Source organism: Harpia harpyja, chromosome 10 (genome assembly GCF_026419915.1).
Source record: "Harpia harpyja isolate bHarHar1 chromosome 10, bHarHar1 primary haplotype, whole genome shotgun sequence".
In the NCBI taxonomy this organism is placed as follows: Eukaryota; Metazoa; Chordata; class Aves; order Accipitriformes; family Accipitridae; genus Harpia; species Harpia harpyja.
The window spans coordinates 3678482-3698458 of record NC_068949.1 but is presented as its reverse complement, the minus strand read 5'-3'; the positions used below and the strand labels follow the sequence as shown (position 1 = coordinate 3698458).

The 19977-nt window shown below is 38.5% G+C and overlaps 1 protein-coding gene across 3 annotated transcripts in view; it reads left to right on the top strand.

The window, feature by feature from the left end:
• CTNNA3 (catenin alpha 3) overlaps positions 1–19977 on the top strand; it is a 568565-nt gene that overhangs the window by 356594 nt on the left and 191994 nt on the right. For 2 of the 3 annotated variants that reach the window (XM_052799302.1, XM_052799300.1), the window contains exon 10: positions 6290–6382. The exons of the other annotated variant lie outside the window; for it this stretch is intronic. In XM_052799302.1, the coding sequence (XP_052655262.1) occupies positions 6290–6382 (93 nt within the window). The remainder of the gene's footprint in view (positions 1–6289; positions 6383–19977) is intronic. 3 annotated transcript variants of the gene reach the window in all.

Here is a 19977-nt window from a genome sequence, read left to right as displayed (position 1 = left end):
ATCTGGTTAGTGTTCTCAAGAGGTATGTGTAAGAAGTACTTGTGCTTGGTTTTGAGGAACACCAACAGGTTTTTGTTCTGATCATGATTACGTGCATTTAGGAAAAAAAAAAAGACTGGCAGAATGACAGGATCAGTATTTTAAATTTTCTAGTAAAGACTGTATTTGAAATCTTGTGACACACAAGTTAAATTTTATTAAAATTTGAAACATGTCAGATTTTACTTTAGATACATCACTGTTTTTCCTTGTTTTTGAAATAGCGGCAGAGCATTCATCATCGAAGGCTATACGTGCTCCCAGCATGGCCTTAAGAATTTCTATAGGGTTATCAGTGGAATTGGGTTGCCAGAGATTTCTTCATGCTATGCTAAAAATTTTTAGAACAAACTTTGAGTTTACCCTGCAGTGTGGTGAAGGACCTTGTTAACTTTAGGGTAGGCAGAGCTTTGGGAGGTCTTTCCTCAGTGGAAAGAATTTCTTGACAGGAAGTATTTACTATGAAGAATAGGAGGTCTTCACCAAGAAGAGGAAACACAAGTTTTATTGGAATTAACAGCTTAGTCATCCTTAGTGATTTACAGTATAAGTGAGTTAGGAGTCTGGATAAAATAATGAGAAGAAACAGCTCTTATTGGTGGAGCATGGGGGATCATGTCTAAAGAACATGTTGCTGCATTTACTACAAGTTATGTAATTAGTTGGCAGACTATCTGTTCCTAAGAAAATACTAATTCTGGGGAGTTAATGCAGGGAATTTGACTGAAACAAAAATCCTTGGGGGTGCCTTTAATCCTTAGTTCGCAGTGTGGACAATAGAACAGTAAAGCTGTTCTCAGCTGAGAATGAAACAGGTGGTGAGGCAGTGCAGTGATTTATCTACTTTTTTGCTACTTAAAAATCTCACTTTTGCATTTGGCTTTGTGTATGTGTTATCACCTTGGAGTTAACTCTGAGCCACGATTCATTCTTAAAGCACTGTCATGCATCCTTGAGTCATGGTTGGAATGTCTCTCCCAAGGACTCTTACCAACAGGGTCACGCTTTTCTCTTTCTTTTCAGCAGAATCAACGTGGTAAGGCCTCTTGGTCCTCTTACAGTGAAGAGGCAGTCTCACTTTGTATGTGAACTTCCACTTGTCCTGAGGCTCTTCATGGATTGGGAATGCTTTTCTTTTGCCTACAGGAAAGATATTACATTATCTTCGTTACCTCCAGCAATATATGGCTTTAGGGCATTGGCTGTTGAAAATTATCACACCTTTCTGAAGAATATTTCTTGTTGCACCTTTTTGGAGATCCACTGGAAGTAATTAGTGGATCTCCAAGAAGTTTTGTCTCTATGTATTTTCCCTTTTGCCTTGTAATCTCGAGTGGAAAGCATTTGGAAATCTGAGTTTGAAAGCAGCTGAGGACTTCTTAAAGCATTTATCTTCCACTTGGGGACAGAACATTAGGATACACGGTGTGAGTGCGCTTGCGTGAGCATATTCAAGGTAAAAAGCCTTCCATCTGGAAGAATTTTTGACAATAGTGCAAACTTGTTGATGTATAATTTATCTCAAACAGCCTCTAAATACTTCTTCCTTTTCCTTTCAGTTGTTAGATAAAGAGTAGGAACTGAAAAAGTTCATGCACACGTTTTCAGATAAAAGCTTTTCCAGTTGTGCTGTCTCCTAGATATACATGCATGCTCCATGTAATGTGTAAGTCACTGAAAGGAATATGGTTAGTTGATTTTTTTTTTTTTTAAACTGATTGCATCTAGTATATGCAGGTCTTGTTCTTCAACAGTTTCTAGCCTGAAAAGTTGGTGGCTCACCAAATTCTAAAGAGAAGAACCCCCTCCCCCAATAAAGAAAGGCAAACCCTCAGTCAGTAGTAAAAAATAAAAACAAGTTAAAGTGCCTGCAAGAAGCTCGTTTAATAACTTCAGGAATATGAAAGAAATGTGCATTGGCATATGTTTTGTTTACAGGTAATGGACATCAAATAATACAGTCTTTGGTGCCTTCATAATCTAAAAATCCATCAGACTAATGGAGTATTTCATCTACTGTCAGTGCTGCACTTATGTGCTCAGTTCAGAGTCTTCCTCTTCCCACTGCACCTTAATTAGTGTATTAATTGATGTTGCTAAAACTCATCATGGATGGTTTGTTCACTGTTCTTCATGTTTTCAAATAAGACCTGTGTAACTGCTTTCGTAGTACTATCTTGGAAATGTTTGGAGAGAATGATTACGAATAGGCATGTTGCATTGAGTAGTACAAGTTGAACAAATATGCTTTTTTCACGTGGTAAAAAAAAAAAGGTTGAAAAACTTGATGGCTTAAACTTCTGTTAGAGCTGATTTCAATCAGACCAGCCTCCAAGAAAGAATCACAGAATATTAATTCAGGTTGGAAGAGGTTTCCAGAGGCCATGCGGTCCAACCCTCCGCTTAAAATACGAGAATGAATTCTAAACCAAGCTGTGCCAATGGCTCTATGTAGCAGATCAGCACCTGGGGACAAATTATGTGTATGTTACCAGATCACATTGAAGATTAGAACAGTAATAAAGCATGGCTCTTCTCTGACAAAACAGACTTAGGTTGGGATGGATCTCTTAATCCACAAGTATTCTCTTTTATTTGAAGTCAACAGCCATAGGGAAACTTTGCTCTTCAGAAAGAGAATGATTTTCTGACTGAGAGGAATCATTGGCTCTTCATTTTGCAATTTCATTTCTTTTTGAAGTTGCAGTGTGCTTGGGCTTGAACTCCCTTTAAGGGAAGCTAGTCACTCTCAGAGAATACAAAAAAAAAAAAAGTGATGTATTTGTGTAGCTTATATTGCTTTGGGGAGAAATGGCAGTGTAATAAAGGATTTTTGCTATTTGAGAAACCTTCAAGATGTGCATGATGCTTTCAGGAAGGCAAGGGGATAGGTGTTCTCTGAGCTAGGGCTTGATTTTCTAGTGGGTTATAGGCATTTAGTATTGATGAAACTGCTTGTCATCCTTATTAGTAACATTACAGCTTCGAAAGAGACTTCAGGTTCTCAAATCCCCTGCCCTATGCTTGGAAACATTACACATGCACACCACACCCCCCCCCCCCCCCCCCCGCTCTGTTTGACTCTTTCATTTGATTTCTTTGGATTATTGTATTTTGGATTTGTGTTAAGGAGATCTCTTCAGGAGCTGGTGAGGAAACTATTAACTGTGAGTGTACTGATGCTTGAGACCATGCTAATGATTTACTATAATCTGGATTGTTTTTTGGGTGGAACAGATGTAAGCCTAATCACCTACTGAGATTGACAGAGAACGCTTTTTCTTATGCATAAGCTACATGTAGAAAAGTCGTGCCACTTAAATGCCAGGAGAAGAAGATTCTACACATTTTCTAATGGAAACAAAAGATTTGCTAATGTCGATCAAGATGAAAGGCAAATGACTAAATTCACTGTTGGTGTAGCACTGTAGCATGAATTCCAAATACCCAGCAGAAATGTAACATAATGAATGTATTTATTCTAAAGTAGCCAAATACTACTTTCTTTAACTTTATTGATTTTTAAAAGACATCTGATGTAAATAATAGAGACCTCTGTTTGGTTGTTGTTGTAAAGTGGCTTAGCATAAATTCCTAATGCTTATATCCTTAGTTTGCTGCTTGTGCAGTGAGAATACTGTTATGGATTGGGCCATCACCAAGGAATACTTAGAGCTGAGGAATCAGGAGGGGAAGCGTAAGTTCAGAAACAGTTTTCCCTCAATGTATATAAAAAACCCCTATGGCTGTTGACTTCAAATAAAAGAGAATACTTGTGGATTAAGAGATCCATCCCAACCTAAGTCTGTTTTGTCAGAGAAGAGCCATGCTTTATTACTGTTCTAATCTTCAATGTGATCTGGTAACATACACATAATTTGTCCCCAGGTGCTGATCTGCTACATAGAGCCATTGGCACAGCTTGGTTTAGAATTCATTCTCGTATTTTAAGCGGAGGGTTGGACCGCATGGCCTCTGGAAACCTCTTCCAACCTGAATTAATATTCTGTGATTCTGTGACACAGTTTATGTCAAGGACTGGATTTGTACCAAGATGTTTCAGCCAGTGCAACTGGGAAACGGGATAAAAAATTATATTAAGCTGTCTCTGTATCTGCGTTGCAGATCAAGACAGGGACAAAAAATTTGTTGCTTACAGCAGAGAACTCAATCTTAAAACTGTTCTTACTGATAAACACGAGCTATGTATCGCACATGTTGCAGTGGATCCCAAGAAATTAAAAGTAGAGCTTTTCTGGAAACTGTGAAATGAAGTTGGACAACCTGAGAAACCTTATGGCAAAGAGAAAAAGCTGCTGAGAGTATTTATTTTCTCCTAGTGGAATGGCTTGTATTGCCTATTCTTTTTTTTTTTTTTTTAACCTCTGAAATGTTACTGCTTTAGGCATTGAGGAGCTCTTTAAGAAATAGATCAATAATATTTGCACTGAGCCTTGTAGAGTGCTTCTTTTTATATATGGATGGTATATTAATGCAGTGTGAATGAATGCAGTGTTACATTTGGGATACACAAGCAGTTTAGTGACTGGGGCAAAGAAATTAAAATATTCAAACCAATGTGAATTAGTTGTTGTAACGAATATTGAAAAATCCTGACTTTCAATCCAAAATAAAATAACTGATTTTTTTGGAGGGGAGGGAATAGTGTCTTTTAGAGTTGTGTTATGATGATACCAAATGATATGATGATACAGATGATATCTGTAGGTAACTTAAAGCTGAAGAGTCAGGAGGGGAAGCATAGGATCAAACCCCATTTTTCTCAAATATTACATTAAAAAACCCCATGGCAGTTTACTTCAAATAAAAGAGAATACAGCTTGAGTGCATCTATGAAAATCAGATTTCTTCAGTCTTAAACCTTATTTTTTATGTGGACAAGATAACACATCACACAGGAGGGGAACCAGTGAGTTGTATTGGAATACCAGGGATAGGTTCATAAAGTATTTATAGGTAGGCACAGGTGTACATGGAGGGCCATGCATTCTAGCCCTCATCCTCTTCAGAAAGTATCCGTCTTAGTCCCTTTTGAATTTTGGATAGGAAAAGTAATTGATTTGGCTATGCACTTACTAATTCCTTGTAATTATTTACATCAATTAAGTTAAGAATAATAAAAGTGTTTGGTAATAGATCATCATTGAACTATTGTTCTTTCTTAGAAATAGTGTCCTAAAATGTTGATGAATGAAGATTTGCTTTTATTTTGCAGCAGCTGGAGTGTAGAACTCGTTGCATGAGTTTCTAATAATTACAAATTAACTGTGCATATCTATGTTTATATCTATTTTGGTATTTGCAGCACTACAGAGGTCTATTTCTCAGGAAGTTCTTGATCTACATTAACATTGGTATTGTAGATACGTAATACAGCTACTTCAGTGAAGGCTATGAAGACTTAACAAGTGTGTAGTAGTTTATGTGAGGACATTATATCACTTCAGTAGAATGAAAAGATCTACTGGATCCCCGTATCCCAGCCCCTCTTGTGCCTTTGTCAAGCCTGTCTGTTACAGCCTGTTGATGCTGAGTTGCAGTGAGCTGAAGTGAGTGCTCTTTATCCTTCATATCTTCAAACTTGTTGAACTGTGGAGTGTTATGGAAAAGCTTTTTTTCTTTAAAGGAAGCTAGGAAGCTGTATCTCCATGGTGTTTAGTAAAGTAAAACAGAAGATAGACTTGTTCTTTCACAGATTTCAAGTTTCCTTATACGTTTTCAGTGTAAGTTGCACTGGTCTGACTATTTCAGTAGAAAATCGTACCACTGATAAAAATAATTATCTGTGGATAGCTCGGTGTAAATTGTTCTGTGTTTCATTACAGCAAATCAAGGCAAATGTTATTTGACCTTTAAGGTCTTAAAAGTAAGTTCAAAAAAAATTAAAAGCTGGACATAGTTTGAAGAGCTCTGAAAAAATAACAGGTATGATCACAAGCAATCTAGCTGAAGCCTTAGGATCTTACTTTGAAATTTCCTGACGTTACCTAAACATCGCTCTGCAGCTACTACCCGCTGAACCTAAACTGGGAAGAGGTCATGACATTCCTTGTTACTGTCACTTGTTTCCACAGCTCCTTTCCTGCCCACCCTGTGTTTCCTTGTTCAAATGTGTTCTTTCACAAATTAATTTCCCCAAATAATGAAGGTTTTGTAGCAGAGTTTTTTGGCAAGTTTGAGAGTCTGGGGCTGAATGCTTGCTTACAGAACTTTTGTTTGTTTATTTAAGGTTGCTAATCTTGCTTGTTCATTGTCAACAAATGAAGATGGAATGAAAATTGTCCAAATGGCAGCTAATCACATAGAGACTTTGTGCCCACAGGTATGACTTTTTCAATTAATTCCCATTACAGTGCACTGAGTATACACTGTATTTTTGTCCCACAACACAGATGTTTAGTCATGCTCCTTCAGTCTAAATTCACATTCTGTTCATGCAGCTTAGTGTAGTAAATGGAGACCAAATGATAAATCAAGGGCAAATAGTTAATTTGTTTATTTTTTCTTAGTGGTTAACAAAGGAATTGTTAATAATCTATTTTGATTGGGAGTTTTAAAAAGCTGTAAAAATTGCAATTGAAGAAACATGCTGCTCTGTTTCTGAAATTAAACCTGATTGAATGAGGAGTTAACATGGTAGGCAAATTGGGAATATTTTTACTCTTAGAAAGCAATATATATATTTTTACCTTTAACTTGAAATACTATTACCACGTGACTTGGTTTTTGTGTATGTGAATGTTAAAGTGTAAATTCTTCTGATTATCACTGTCCTGGTTTCAGCTGGGATAGAGTTAACTGTCTTCCTAGTAGCTGGTACAGTGCTATGTTTTGAGTTCAGAGGGAAGAATGTTGATAACACTGATGTTTTCAGTTGTTGCTCAGTAGTGTTTAGACTAATGTCAAGGATTTTTCAGCTTCTCATGCCCAGCCAGCGAGAAAGCTGGAGGGGCACAAGAAGTTGGCACAGGACACAGCCAGGGCACCTGACCCAAACTGGCCAATGGGGTATTCCATACCATGTGATGTCCCATCCAGTATAGGAACGGGGAAGTGGGGGGGGCAGGGATTGGCCGCTCGGGGACTGGCTGGGTGTCGGTCGGCGGGTGGTGAGCAATTGCACTGCGCATCATTTGTACATTCCAATCCTTTCATTATTGCTGTTGTCATTTTATTAGTGTTATCATTATCATTATTAGTTTCTTCTTTTCTGTTCTATTAAACCGTTCTTATCTCAACCCATGGGTTTTGCTTCTTTTCCCGATTTTCTCCCCCATCCCACTGGGTGGGGGGGAGTGAGTGAGCGGCTGCGTGGTGTTTAGTTGCTGGCTGGGGTTAAACCACGACAATCACCAATTCAGAAGCTTGAGCTTTTGTCTTAAGGAAATGAATGAAAAACAGCACAGCTACAGATGAATTTTTGTTACTTAATATCTTACAAAAAGTGTATTCACTCTGTATTAGTCACATTCAGAATTATAGAGAGAAAAAAATTTCCAGTTACATCTGTTTAGAGCAAAGATTTTACTGGTTTGTGTGAATCTGATCTGAGTGTTTCAGCCTTGAGGCTGCATAATTTCAATATCATTAGTTCTTTGAAGAACACTAGAGTTTACACAGTGGCGTAAATATTCTTACCCTTTTGTGTGTCTGAATGCTAAATGTAGTTGAAATAGGTGAAGAGCAAATATTAATAATATGTTCAGTTACAAACTTGAAGAGTCCATTTTATGCCTGTTGAGTAAATGCAAGACTTGGGGAAAAAGAAACTTCTATCAAGGAGTAGTCATATTCTGAAAATATCAGAGATCAGTGTTTTCTCTTGAATCATTGAGTTTCAATGTCTTTTTTTATAACTTCTACAGTTCTGTGTTTCACATCCCACTCTATTTGATTTAATGCGTTACTGGTTTTGTAAGAAGATTGCTGGCTTGTAAAAATAATTCATGAATAGCTTCTTCCAGCTTCTTTGTTTCTCCAGAGGTACAAGTGCACCTTTCTAATACATTATTATGCATCCAGTTATAGCTTCTTAATTGAAAACCAACACTTCCAGTATTGCATCTGATACCAGAAACTCCTAAAATCTAATTTTGACTAAAATATTGATTTTTCTCCACTGCCATTTAAGTTGCTAGGGTTTTGATTTCCTATAGTAAAATGGCAGTTTCTTGTTTGGTTTTTTTTTCCCCCCTTTTTTTAACCTTGAGGTAAACCAGGGGTGAGCGAGTTGATGATTATAGATGTGTCTAAACAGAGAATGTAGTATGCACATGATAAGATCATATTACTATTAACGGTGTGTTCATTGTGCAGGATTTGCTGCTTTCTTAGATAAGGACCATTCCCTATGAAAGCAATTGGCATTTTACCTAAGTAGGAAATAGCAGAATAAGGCTCCTGCATTTTTCAGTAAATCAGATTATGCTATATCATTTAAAAATCCTCCACAGGGAAAATAATTCTCTCTTAAAATCCCTGCAGGGCATATCAATTAGAGTTTGGAATGGGGAAATTTGCATGTAGAACTCCCCAGTGTTCTTAAATCTTTAGAGTAAAAAAAAAGGGATTTTACGTGCTCTGAAAAATACATTTCTTGAAAGGAACCATGTGGTTGGGATTGAAATCTGAAATGGTTGAATTAAAACAGAAAAAAACCCAACCCACTAAAAAAACCCAACACACCCTGCAGCCCCCCTAAACACACCAACCAAAAAGCCAGCAGTGAAAACACCACCTACAGAAAACACCTTGGAGTCTTGGGAGTTCTGTAGATTTGACCAGTGAAACTTCCCATGTAGCACTGGGACAAAGGCAGATACAGAACTGTCAAACCCTGGAGGAAAGCCTTTTAATTGTTAGAATTCATAGATGTGTTTATGTTATATTAATTATACTGTACTGTAGTTAAAATATAGAGGGTTGATTCTGAACTCTGACCATATTTTATTTCTCAAGTGAGATTATTAGCAAATATTTTGACTGTTCAATAAATGAAATAAGCTAGGCATGTATGTTAGAGCTGATACAAAACACGTAATACCTGTTGTTCCTGAAATTTCATGAATACTTCATGATAAGAAATGAATTTTAAGAATATTTAATGTTAAATCAATAATAATGAATAGAATAAAGAAGTAAAGAGCTGCTAGCATATGTTTTGATGAAGGAAGAATTATTTATGTTCATGTTAATAGCTTTTGGTTGGGAGAATTTTCTTGAGCATTGTCAGGTGGGCAAAATCTACAATGTCACTTGTTCCATGTGGGAGTCCATGTTACTTTCCTGGTGTGCAGATAAAATCATGACCTCATCAAATGCATGAGAAAGAAAGAAAAGGAAAAGAACCCACAAAAGCAAACAAACTTCCATTTTTGAACAGCAAGGATATATATCTGTAGAGCTGTTTTGCTAATGCAGATCTTGGGATTGTTACCCTTATGCTTCAGTTCAGTGGCATGTTTGAAGAAGTGTCTGGTTCCTATAATAGTCCTCTGGAATAGGCAAAGATACCTAATAGAGAGTAAACCTGTCAAACCTATAGAGGTAGAAAGATATCCTAAATGCAGGAAACCAGAGATTAGCAGACAGGGATCTGGCTTCTCCGTCTAAATTCTTGATAGTTTTTTACATTTTCACGGGATAATCAGCTCTCATGTGGTTCAACAAGTATGTCTTGGATGCCAGGCCAACAAGAGGAGGAACAAGGGAGAAAAGACCCAGAAAAACCTGTGTGTTTGTGTATAAGGAGGATCTAGCCTGTTATTTGACCTGGCTTCTGTGTTAGTACTGGGTCCTTTTTCCTTACCTCCATTAAGGTAGGTGTGTGGTTTTGCTGGGTTGGTGAGCTCTCCTGAGGGATAAGCTTGAGGAATAAGGATGCTGTCTGCAACAGGCTGTGAAGGAAGGAGGAGATGAGAAGGAAGCCATTGATCAGATTTTAGATGGAGTTGAAGGCCTTAGGTATGTGACAACCTGGGATAAGGATACAGTGTTGGGCAAGAGCAGAGAAGCAAGATTGAACAGTAGCTGAGGTAGGTGACAGTGTGTTTCTCTGCTCTGAAACTGACGTTTGTCAGAAACACACACAGTGGAGGTGCTGTGATGCACATAATGAGAGATAAGGACATTTTCCTCCCTGAGGGAGTGGAAACCAGGGAGTGCCAAGAGCATTAATGCAAACATATCCTGAGCTGATGTTTTTGAGGTGAAGAATGACCTTGAGCCTAAAGCTGGAACAGATGTTTCAAAGTGGAGATCAGAAGTGGCTAGTCTCAAGGGAGCAGCTGGGAAGAGCTTCAGCATGTCAAAGGGCTCTGGCTAGAGCCTTTTTATTAGCGTAAAGATCCCTGGAGAGTTTTAAGGAGCAGGAGGTTTGGGCTTCTTTTGGAAGAACCATAGCTGAAAAAGCAAATTTTAGGCTCATTTCTTTGAAGATGAGATCTTGGTAGAGCTTGCTGCTAGTTACCAAAATGGCGTAGAGTGATTAGTTCTGCAGTGGGCCACGTCCATGCCGGTACATCATGCAAGGAAGCAAAATGCAGGAAAAAGACACGAATGTTCATGGTTTAGCTTAATCTTTATTTGGTGATAAATAGATTTTTAAAAATCATTCAATCCCGTGCAGTATTTTTATCAGATATTTTTAAAAAGACAAGGCATGCACTGGTACAGCCAGAACCTGCAGTCTTAGTATTTTTAGTGAGTTCTGTTTTTCTTGTAAGTATTGAGAGAGAGATGGAAACCATCTAGTTATAAAGCTATTAGGTGAGAAGGAAATCTATGTAACAGGAAATCCATTAGAGGTTGGGTTGCTCTTTGTCTTTAAAAAATAAAAATGGAGATGAGGGAAAATAGCCTTAGGAAAAATAAAAAGTGTGCATCTTGAGCAATTTTAAATGTCTATGAAGCTGTCACCTCATTTCTCTTGTTAACTTGCACCTACCAGGAATATATGAGAACCTAAAGCAGATATTACAGCATATTTCCGAACTAGTTCCTAAGCTGCTGGAGGAAGTTTGCAAAGACATAAAAGTCCTTCTTTATAGCTAGCTATTGTTGATCCAAAATATATTATGTGGAAGATGCTGATTCAATGCATGTGAAATGCACGCTGAGCCACTTAAATTCACGGTCACTTCTGATGTGAAGCGTACATGCTTAGATAGTGATTCTGGTTCTGAGAACGTTGTCTGCCTGAGTCTTATCTTTGTATTCAAGCTGCTGGAGCTATTGGCTAAAAAGTAGTGCCCATTACACATCACTGTGTACATGTGATGAAGAGCGAGTGCCTTGTGGTAGGCGAAAAACTTTGTCACAAGCAAGACAGAGTTACAAGCCATAGTAGATTTGTATACTAGGGTTTATTTAAGAACCAGGGAGATCAATTTTTACCCTGCTTCCTGATACCACATGCTCACTCATTTGTTTTCCCCACAGTGTTGTTTTCACTAGGTCTCAACTTTTCCTTCCTAGCAGGGAGATGGCTGCTAGTCCAGGAAAGTTGGGCAGAAAGTCATGACGGTTTTGTCCTGTACATCTGCTTGCAGTCAGCTGTCTTGGGCCTTACTGTGCAATGTCCCTGGGGTCTCCCAGTGTTTGTCTCCACAGATTTTCCTTACCTCCAGGATCTTTCCTTACTTCCAGGACTGTTTCTCCAGCCAGGATCTTCGTCAGCTTTTTTTGGGGCCCCTGAAGCCTTGATTTTTCCCAATCTAAGTGTGTATGCAGAAGCATGAAGTATGATATGCCTCCTAATTGGTGGCTCTGGTCTGTGTCTCTTTATTAATTGGACAACTCAGGACACGTCAGCTTTGTTTAGTTGAGGTGTTAACAGAATTTAAAACCAGCACATACCAGTTGCAGCTAGCTAGTACCAGGCTTGAGCTCAGGAGTTCAGACATTCCTCTTCCCCTGCCCCAGTTTTCTGCTGCCTGTAAGTGTTCACAATTTAAACTATTTTTTGCCTGCCATAGCCCTACACCATTCTTAAGGAACCATTTGGAAGTAGGGGAGGTGAGCGAGAGGACCTTCAATGACAGAGGCTCAGCTACACAGCCACTGTAAGACCTCATGGCTCTCAGGCATTCAAGTGGATTAGTGTGGTTGACTCCTGTGGCAGTATATGATGCCAAGGGCACCTTACAGCTTGCTTTGAAAAAGGGCAACTTGCAGTACAGACTCGGCTGTCCAATAAAACTGCACATCATGCTGTGCCCGTTATATGAGGAGGCTGAGGACCAAGACTAATGTGGAAGAATTTCTCTACTGAAATATTTATTGTTGCTTAGATGGAAGCTGGCTTCCTCTTAGTCCTTGGCACTCTATCTAAGGGCATGTTTCTTCTGAGAACCATGGAGTATGGTTCTGTATTCTCTCACGTGCTGGTGTAACATCAGTAGAGTCTAGTGTTTTGCCTTGATGACTAATTATTGAGGAAAAGTATGAATGGGAAGATGTTATTTTTCAAATAAATTACATGCTTCTAACATGTCTTGGCTTTGAGTTCCACCACTGGCGTATGTGGAATATCTCAGTTTGAAAAGAGATATTTGAGAATTGATATGGTTTTGATTTATTTGTTTTGTAGTTGATGCATTAGTTCTTTTGATGCCTATACTACCTCAATGCCTCTAACCTTAAAATTGTTCTACAGTGGAGTGCCCAATTTTAGGTGGTGTTTGGTACCTGTGATAGCATTTCTGCCTTGCCCTGCTTGTTCAGAACTTTTTACTGACAAAGAATAAAATGTTTATTGTCAGTAAGCTTTGTGTCACAGGCTTTACTCTTACCTATTCATACTGGTTTACTGAGTTTGTAATATTCAGCAAATGGATATCTAAGTGTCTTCTGTAGTTCATTTAGTGCCCATACTTCCCATCCCCTCCCACCCTTATTTACTTTGTACATCTGTACCTACAGTTCCTCTTATGCCTTAGCAAAATACTATGCAAGAAGTTAAGTTGGCATGCTTGGAAACAGAGGCATCAGGCATCAGTTTGTTAGTTCTGTTCCGACAACACTTCCAGTTCAGCTGTGAGGAAGAAGCTGTAACAAACACCAAAAAGCTAATTAGGATCTGACTAAATTCATAATTCTCTAAGTATATGAAAAGGAGTAAGAAATGCAGAATGGTTGAGGTTAGACTTCAGTAACTTGTAGTGATGACACATGACAGCAGACTGAGTTTTGAGATCTTGCAAAAACCTTCTGAGAATACTTCACACCAGATTTCTGACAACTTTTAAAATGGGAGAATTATATTGTTACAAAATATCCATATTGAAAGATCTGATTTAAAAAAAAAGAGTGTGTCTCTGTTAGATTCCATGCTTATGAAACTAAACTGCCTCTTAAAGGAAAATGCTTTGCTGTTTCACTCCTACTTCAGTTATTAGGGACACATGAACTGACTTCATCGGGCCCCATAATTTGCTCTTCTTTGTCCAAATTCCGTTAAAAGAGTCCATTTTCTATTTAGGCTCCTAAATTCACTGATCAAAATATAAGAAACTGCTTATTATTTCTGTTGTTCTCAATGCTATTTACAGGGGAGCTCAAATCACATGATTTCATTCATGAACTCCTGCACAACTTCATGGGGGATTTGGGAGAGAGACCCCGGTCAGCCTTTGTGATAGGTTAGAAAGGACACAAGGCGTTTCAGTGTGTTCCCACTCTTGAAGGATGTCTCAGAAATTTCCAGCGCTTACATTTAAATTTCAAAGCATAAAAATATATGTATAGTCTCATCTTCCCTCACTCTAAAAACTCTCAGGCAAAAGACGAATGTTCTGGTCATACTTCTTTTGCTTCTTCCCTGAAAACAGCCCTGCTAGCATTCTGCTCTAAATCAGGCTGACTATTATTTTGGTTTGCAGTGTGTTAGGGCCTGTTTTGGATGTCTGGCTTTCCTGGGTTTGTTTTGCTAAGATGTAATTTTTCTTTCAATATAGAATTCAATGCAGAAATTACATAAAACACAGAATTACTGCTTTTTAAATGGGGGCCCTCACCTTTCCCACAGAAAGAACTCTGACTAAGAATGTTTAATGTATGCAAAAGCATCTGGTAAGCATCCTATCTCTGCAGGTTTCAGCACTTCAACAATTCAAATCAAAATGTTTATTTCTATGCAGGTGTATCTGTCATCTTTTAAATAATTGTTTGGATTATGCTATTTAATACCCTTCAGTAAAATCACACTGCAAAAATCTACTGTTGGTAAATGCTTAATAAAATGGCCAGCTCCCAAAATGGAGTTTAGACATAGCCAACAGTCAAAAGTCCTGCTGACAACTGTCTCTGAAGACAGCTACCGCTATTCTACAACCCTGCCAGTCATAGACTGGAACAGACAATGTGTGGTATGTATTGACCTGTGTTACCTGAGCACTGATCTCTAGCATCCTTAGTGTATGGTATCTTGGGTTCATTGTTGCAGTAGGTTTTTATTTTTATATTTGCTGTTCTTTCCCCTCCTACAATGCTTCTTAAAAAAAAATTATACTAATGAAAAGAGCATAACACTTGGCACATTTGTGGAAGATACTGCTCTAATTCTCAGTGCCATCTTTTCCTGCTGCTTGGAACTTAATATGCTGTTAGTTATTTTTAATATTGCTTGGTACGCAATATATAACTAAAGATAGAAGCTGAATTTTTGGCTGTGTGCCTTTGTAAAGATAGCAGTGTGGTAGTTTGAGTAACATGGAGAGCTATTAGGGTAAGCAAGAGGCTGAGCTGATCAGTGGGAATACATTTATACAGGTCATATTTCCAGGCCATTCAAATACTGATCTGACAGCTGTCTTTAAGATTTTATATTTGGGTTGTCCACCATAATTCATCTGGTTTTTCTCAATGCCAACGTGACTGTCTGGAACTGACTGCTGTATTTTGGTATTACAGATCTGTTTCTCTGTTGACAGCTGTACCTGCAGTGAGGACAATGGCAAAAAATGCCAAGACTCCTTGCAAGAAACCAGCCCCTGCAGCCTTCCTTTCTTTGAATTTTAGTAATTTCAGCACTGTTGTAGTGATGCTTTCTTTCCTCTCTCTCAAGCAGCAGACAGTATTAAGCCTGTTGCATGTTTTTTGGATCACGTGAAATGGCCTATCTGTAAATTCAGAAATACTGTGCAACCAAGAGCTGAGGAACTGAGGTGTTTTTTGGAGAGAGTGTGTGTATGTTTGTCTGTAGAAGAGATCCAGACAAAGCATCTCCAATCCAGTCCACAAACCACTTGTATTCTGTCTTCTTCCAAAGTACATTGATTACACCTACAATTTGGTGCGAAGTGGCATGGAAGCCTTCAGCAGCCTAACAGTTAACAGCAGTGTGCCCCACACGGATGAATATCTCGTATTCATCTCACGTGTGAATTCTCAACTGAGAAGCTCTAATTTCCAAGCAGGGCTTGCATGTTCCTTGCATTCTTTCTTAAAACTGTGATCATAACTTTGTTATGCTTCCTGTAAGTTTTGCTCAGGCTTTAAATGTGAATGTCCTATAACATCTTTCTCTCAAAATTAAACATTTTATCAGTGTGTTTTTCCCTTATAAGAATGAACAGGGGAATTTAGTCTTTCCTTTGAGCTATGTTTTGATGTACACTTAAATTGTTTAGCTCTTTTGGGTTGATACAGATAAATGGATATTATTTGCTTCTGTGTTATTTTCTAGAAAGTAGGTACTGTATTGAACAAGCCTGAAAATTCTCGTTCACAAAAGTGAGACTTGATAGCTAGTAAGTGGGAAGCATCTTTTGATGTCTTACATTTTTCAGGTATTGGAGTTTAATTATGTATTTTATGATGCTGTGGATTTTTGAGGCTGGCAATTTACATTTCCTATATATTTACTTTTTCATGAGAGAAAATCAATCATCCATTTTGTTATTTGCTTTGGTACATTAAATGGTAGGAGACACTGAAGAAGTTTTTATTAGCCTCATAAAAACTCTTCACTAGTATCACTTAAATAACCACAATTGTTTCATCTTCGTGGTTGAACTGTCTGTGTGGCCTCTCCTTTCATCTGTCTTAATACCATTTTCTTCAAATACGGCAGTCTTGTGCAAGGGCGGAAATAATGGGAGAGAACATGGTAAATCAGTGAGTTCTCTACCTTCTGCTTTAAAAGAGAGAAAACAGATGTTAGTATCTCTAACAGTATTGGACATCTTCTTAAGTACTATCTCTAGCCTTTCAGTTGAGAGATTAATTAAAGGGACGTATCATGCCTTAATATTTCTAAAACTAAAGATATTTTGGTGAACTGATAGACTTTTCATGTAGGTTTTCACCATGTCAGCAAAGTCCACACACAATGCTGCTGAAGTTAATGAAGAAATTGTCAAACCTTGATAGCTATGGTAGTCTGCTTGAACATTCCTATGTTTAATTCCTTCTCTTACACCTTTGTTCCACAACCAGTTTAATCTGACATACATCATCAGCACTGCTAAAGAGTTGATCTCCCTCCCTCCTCTCAAGCTGTTATTTCTGCCTCCTTCCCTTGTGACTAACAATAGCAATCATACAGCTATTCAGCGATCTGGATCAGGAAACTGATGCAGCTGAGAATTAACCTGGGAAGCAAGTAAGGTTAGTTTTCATTCAAGTCAGTTGCGTGATGTAGTTTGCTGTATGGATGTATGAACACTGCTTGCTAGCTCAAGGGAAGGAATGAGGGAAAAGCAGCCTAAAAGAGGAGCAGGCTACTGCTTTTGGTGGCAGTGCAGACTAATGCCAGGTTGAGCTGACAGTGGCACAGCTTTGGTGTGAGAAGTTAATGTTTGTTTTCAGTATTAGTAGACAGCTGTTGTTAACTGGCCACCAGGAAATATTGCATGGAGAAAGTTGTTAGTCAAGTCCTCAAGTATCATAATAATACATGATCCTATTTGGATGGATGATCCTTTGTACCATCACAACAGTGCAGTGTTAATGTGATGGGCAATCTACAGAAAAGGAACATGTACAAATCCAGTTTCTAATCTGACTATCTGACAAGGACTGAAAGTGATACAAAGAAGAAGCCCTTTCTCATACCCTCTAGCATCATTTACAGACATTAGTAGTTGTAGGATGTTACCACCTTCTGTTTGTGGAAATTGGGGTTTGTTTTTTTAAAAAGATCGTAAAGCATGTGGCGTTCTTAGCTGGTTGGGGTGCTATGAAATCCTAAAGCTGTGGGCCACCAGAATGTATTGGAAGGCCTAATGTTTTATGTTCCTGTACAACTAGACTTAGCTAGATGTTTGCTGTGGCTTGAACTTCTCCAATAAACAGGTTGGGGGGGGGGGGAATAATACTGTGATTCTCAGATTCCCCTGAAAGTCTCATGTTGGCTGTGACTACTTACCTGTTTTATGATAGTACTTGGAGAGAGAATAATTGACTACAAAATGCCTTGAGGTTTTCAGTCTTAACTTTCATCTTCCAGCATCTGTTGTGTTAGAATAGAATCTTTAACAAGTTCTCAGTTTGTAATATTAAATAAAAATACCAACTCTGAGTAGCCTCAACTTCTGTAGCAATACAGAAGCTGTTTTGTTTTACCCTCTCTTCTGCTTGCCCCACCTGCAGTTAGTGGACACAATACGTGAGAATGATTGAGTTTCTTAAAGTTGCTGGAGGGCATTTGCTGTGGATTCATACTGCACAAAACAACTATGAATGTTTTAGAAACAACTTATTTTTCCTTGTGCCTTTAAAACTTGAAAGTATTCTTCCGGAAATGTATTTCTTTTTTATCTCTTCAACTTCATCCTTTTTTCTGAATCTGTAAGTTTTCCTGAGATGCCACATTTTGTTGATGACAGTCCTGCAGCATAATGCCAAGGAAGGAAAGGCAGGCAATAAAACATCATTATTAGAGATTTGTTGTGATAAAAAACTTACTGGGTCTGGGGAGGACGGTGGTCATACAGTAGGAAAGCTTAGAGTAGTGCAAGACAGCAATATAATACCACTGTTAAGAGATGTAGTTTTGCATGGTTCTTGGAAGAGAGGGGTGGACAGCAATAAAGAGCAGAGAATATAAACAGCTATAGCATGCAGTAATAGAGAGGTATAGGTAGCATAGGTTGACAAGGGAACATGTTCCTGTTGAAGCAAGAAGATAGATTCATTGATACATGGTTCCATCTGACAGAACTTTGTCCCATGACATTGGACATATAACTATTACCAGCTTTTTACCTAATTTTGAGATGTTTTTGAAGTGGAATACTGAAGTGTGATGGGGGTCCTCATGGGTGCTTCAGCACCCTGGAGGCAGCTGGTGATATAGATGGTGGGGAACAGATGCAAACACTTAGTCTGGCAAGTGCCAAGGGAAGTGAATAAGGTAGACAGAAGTTCTGTGTAGCTGCAGCATTGACAGGGTGGGGCTGCATGGTCCAAATTCTTGTATGTGCATATATGTCCTGTGAGCTGCAGCTACAGAACAGACCTTTTGGCAATTTCTAGTGTCTTCTGCACAAGCCTGGAAAGCAAAGGCACAAGAATTTTTTTTTTCTTTTTTTTCCTACACACCCACCTTCTCGCTCTGTTACTGAGGCAGGGTCAGACTTCAGTGATTCGGGGAAATTCTAGCTCGTCTCTGACGGAAGTGTCTGACCTGGAGAAGTGTGAAGAAGTGAATCTTACAAATTTTGGCCGATTCACGTCTCTGATAAGCTTCCAGGTTTTTAAATTGAGCTTTTAAATGGTTTCTATAGAAGTAGCATCCAATTCAAGGCAGCAGATGACTACCCTTGTGTTTTCATGATTTCTTCCTAGAGACTAAAATGCTAAAATGTCATTAAAGAAGGCAAAGAGAGGTAATGTGATCTGCAAGTGGATTTTCTGTGTTATGTTTGTGGACTGACAAATGCAAAATAAATCTGGCAGTTTGACTATCTGCTTTACTAAATTCCAAATTAAAAGTCATTAGGAAATGTGTCAGTAAGAGCAGCTTTGGAAGTAACAGTAAAAGTAGCAAGTACAGGACCAGTTTGTTTGATTCCTGTATCTCTTAAATGATTGTGCATTATTGTTGATATTGACGCAGAGTCTAATTTGCTATTCCGAGTTAGAAAAAGCTTCATTTACCATCCTAAAGCTGTCACTACTATTTTAAACAGAATAACTTCAAGTGAAGTTTTCTTTCTCATTTGTTTGGAACGTGCTGTGTGATGTGACATGCTAGCTAGATGTGAACTCATGTTTACGTTTATGGATAAAATAGGGATGAGGTATGTGTGTTTCTCATTATACAGCTTCTTCTGTCTCCTTGCCACTTTTTCTGGGAAAATGCAAAATTAATTTTAAATTTATAGCTGCAGTCACACTAACTTTGTGTTCTACTGTAGCATCACTGAAATCCTTGAAGAATGCAGACTCTGTTGCTGTTGATGCGTGATCTGTATCTCTGTCATGGTTTAACCCCAGCCAGCAACTAAACACCACGCAGCCGCTCACTCACCACCGCCCCCCGCAGTGGGATGGGGGAGAAAATCGGGAAAAGAAGTAAAACTTGTGGGTTGAGATAAGAACGGTTTAATAGAACAGAAAAGAAGAAACTAATAATGATAATGATAACACTAATAAAATGACAACAGCAATAATAAAAGGATTGGAATGTACAAATGATGTGCAGTGCAATTGCTCACCACCTGCCAATCGACACCCAGCTAGTCCCTGACCGGCGATCCCCCCACCCCCACTCCCCCCAGTTCCTATACTAGATGTGATGTCACATAGTATGGAATACCCCGTTGGCCAGTTTGGGTCAGGTGCCCTGGCTGTGTCCTGTCTTTCTCGCTGGCTGGGCATGAGAAGCTGAAAAATCCTTGACTTTAGACTAAACACTACTTAGCAACAACTGAAAACATCAGTGTTACCAACATTCTTCTCCTGCCTAACTCA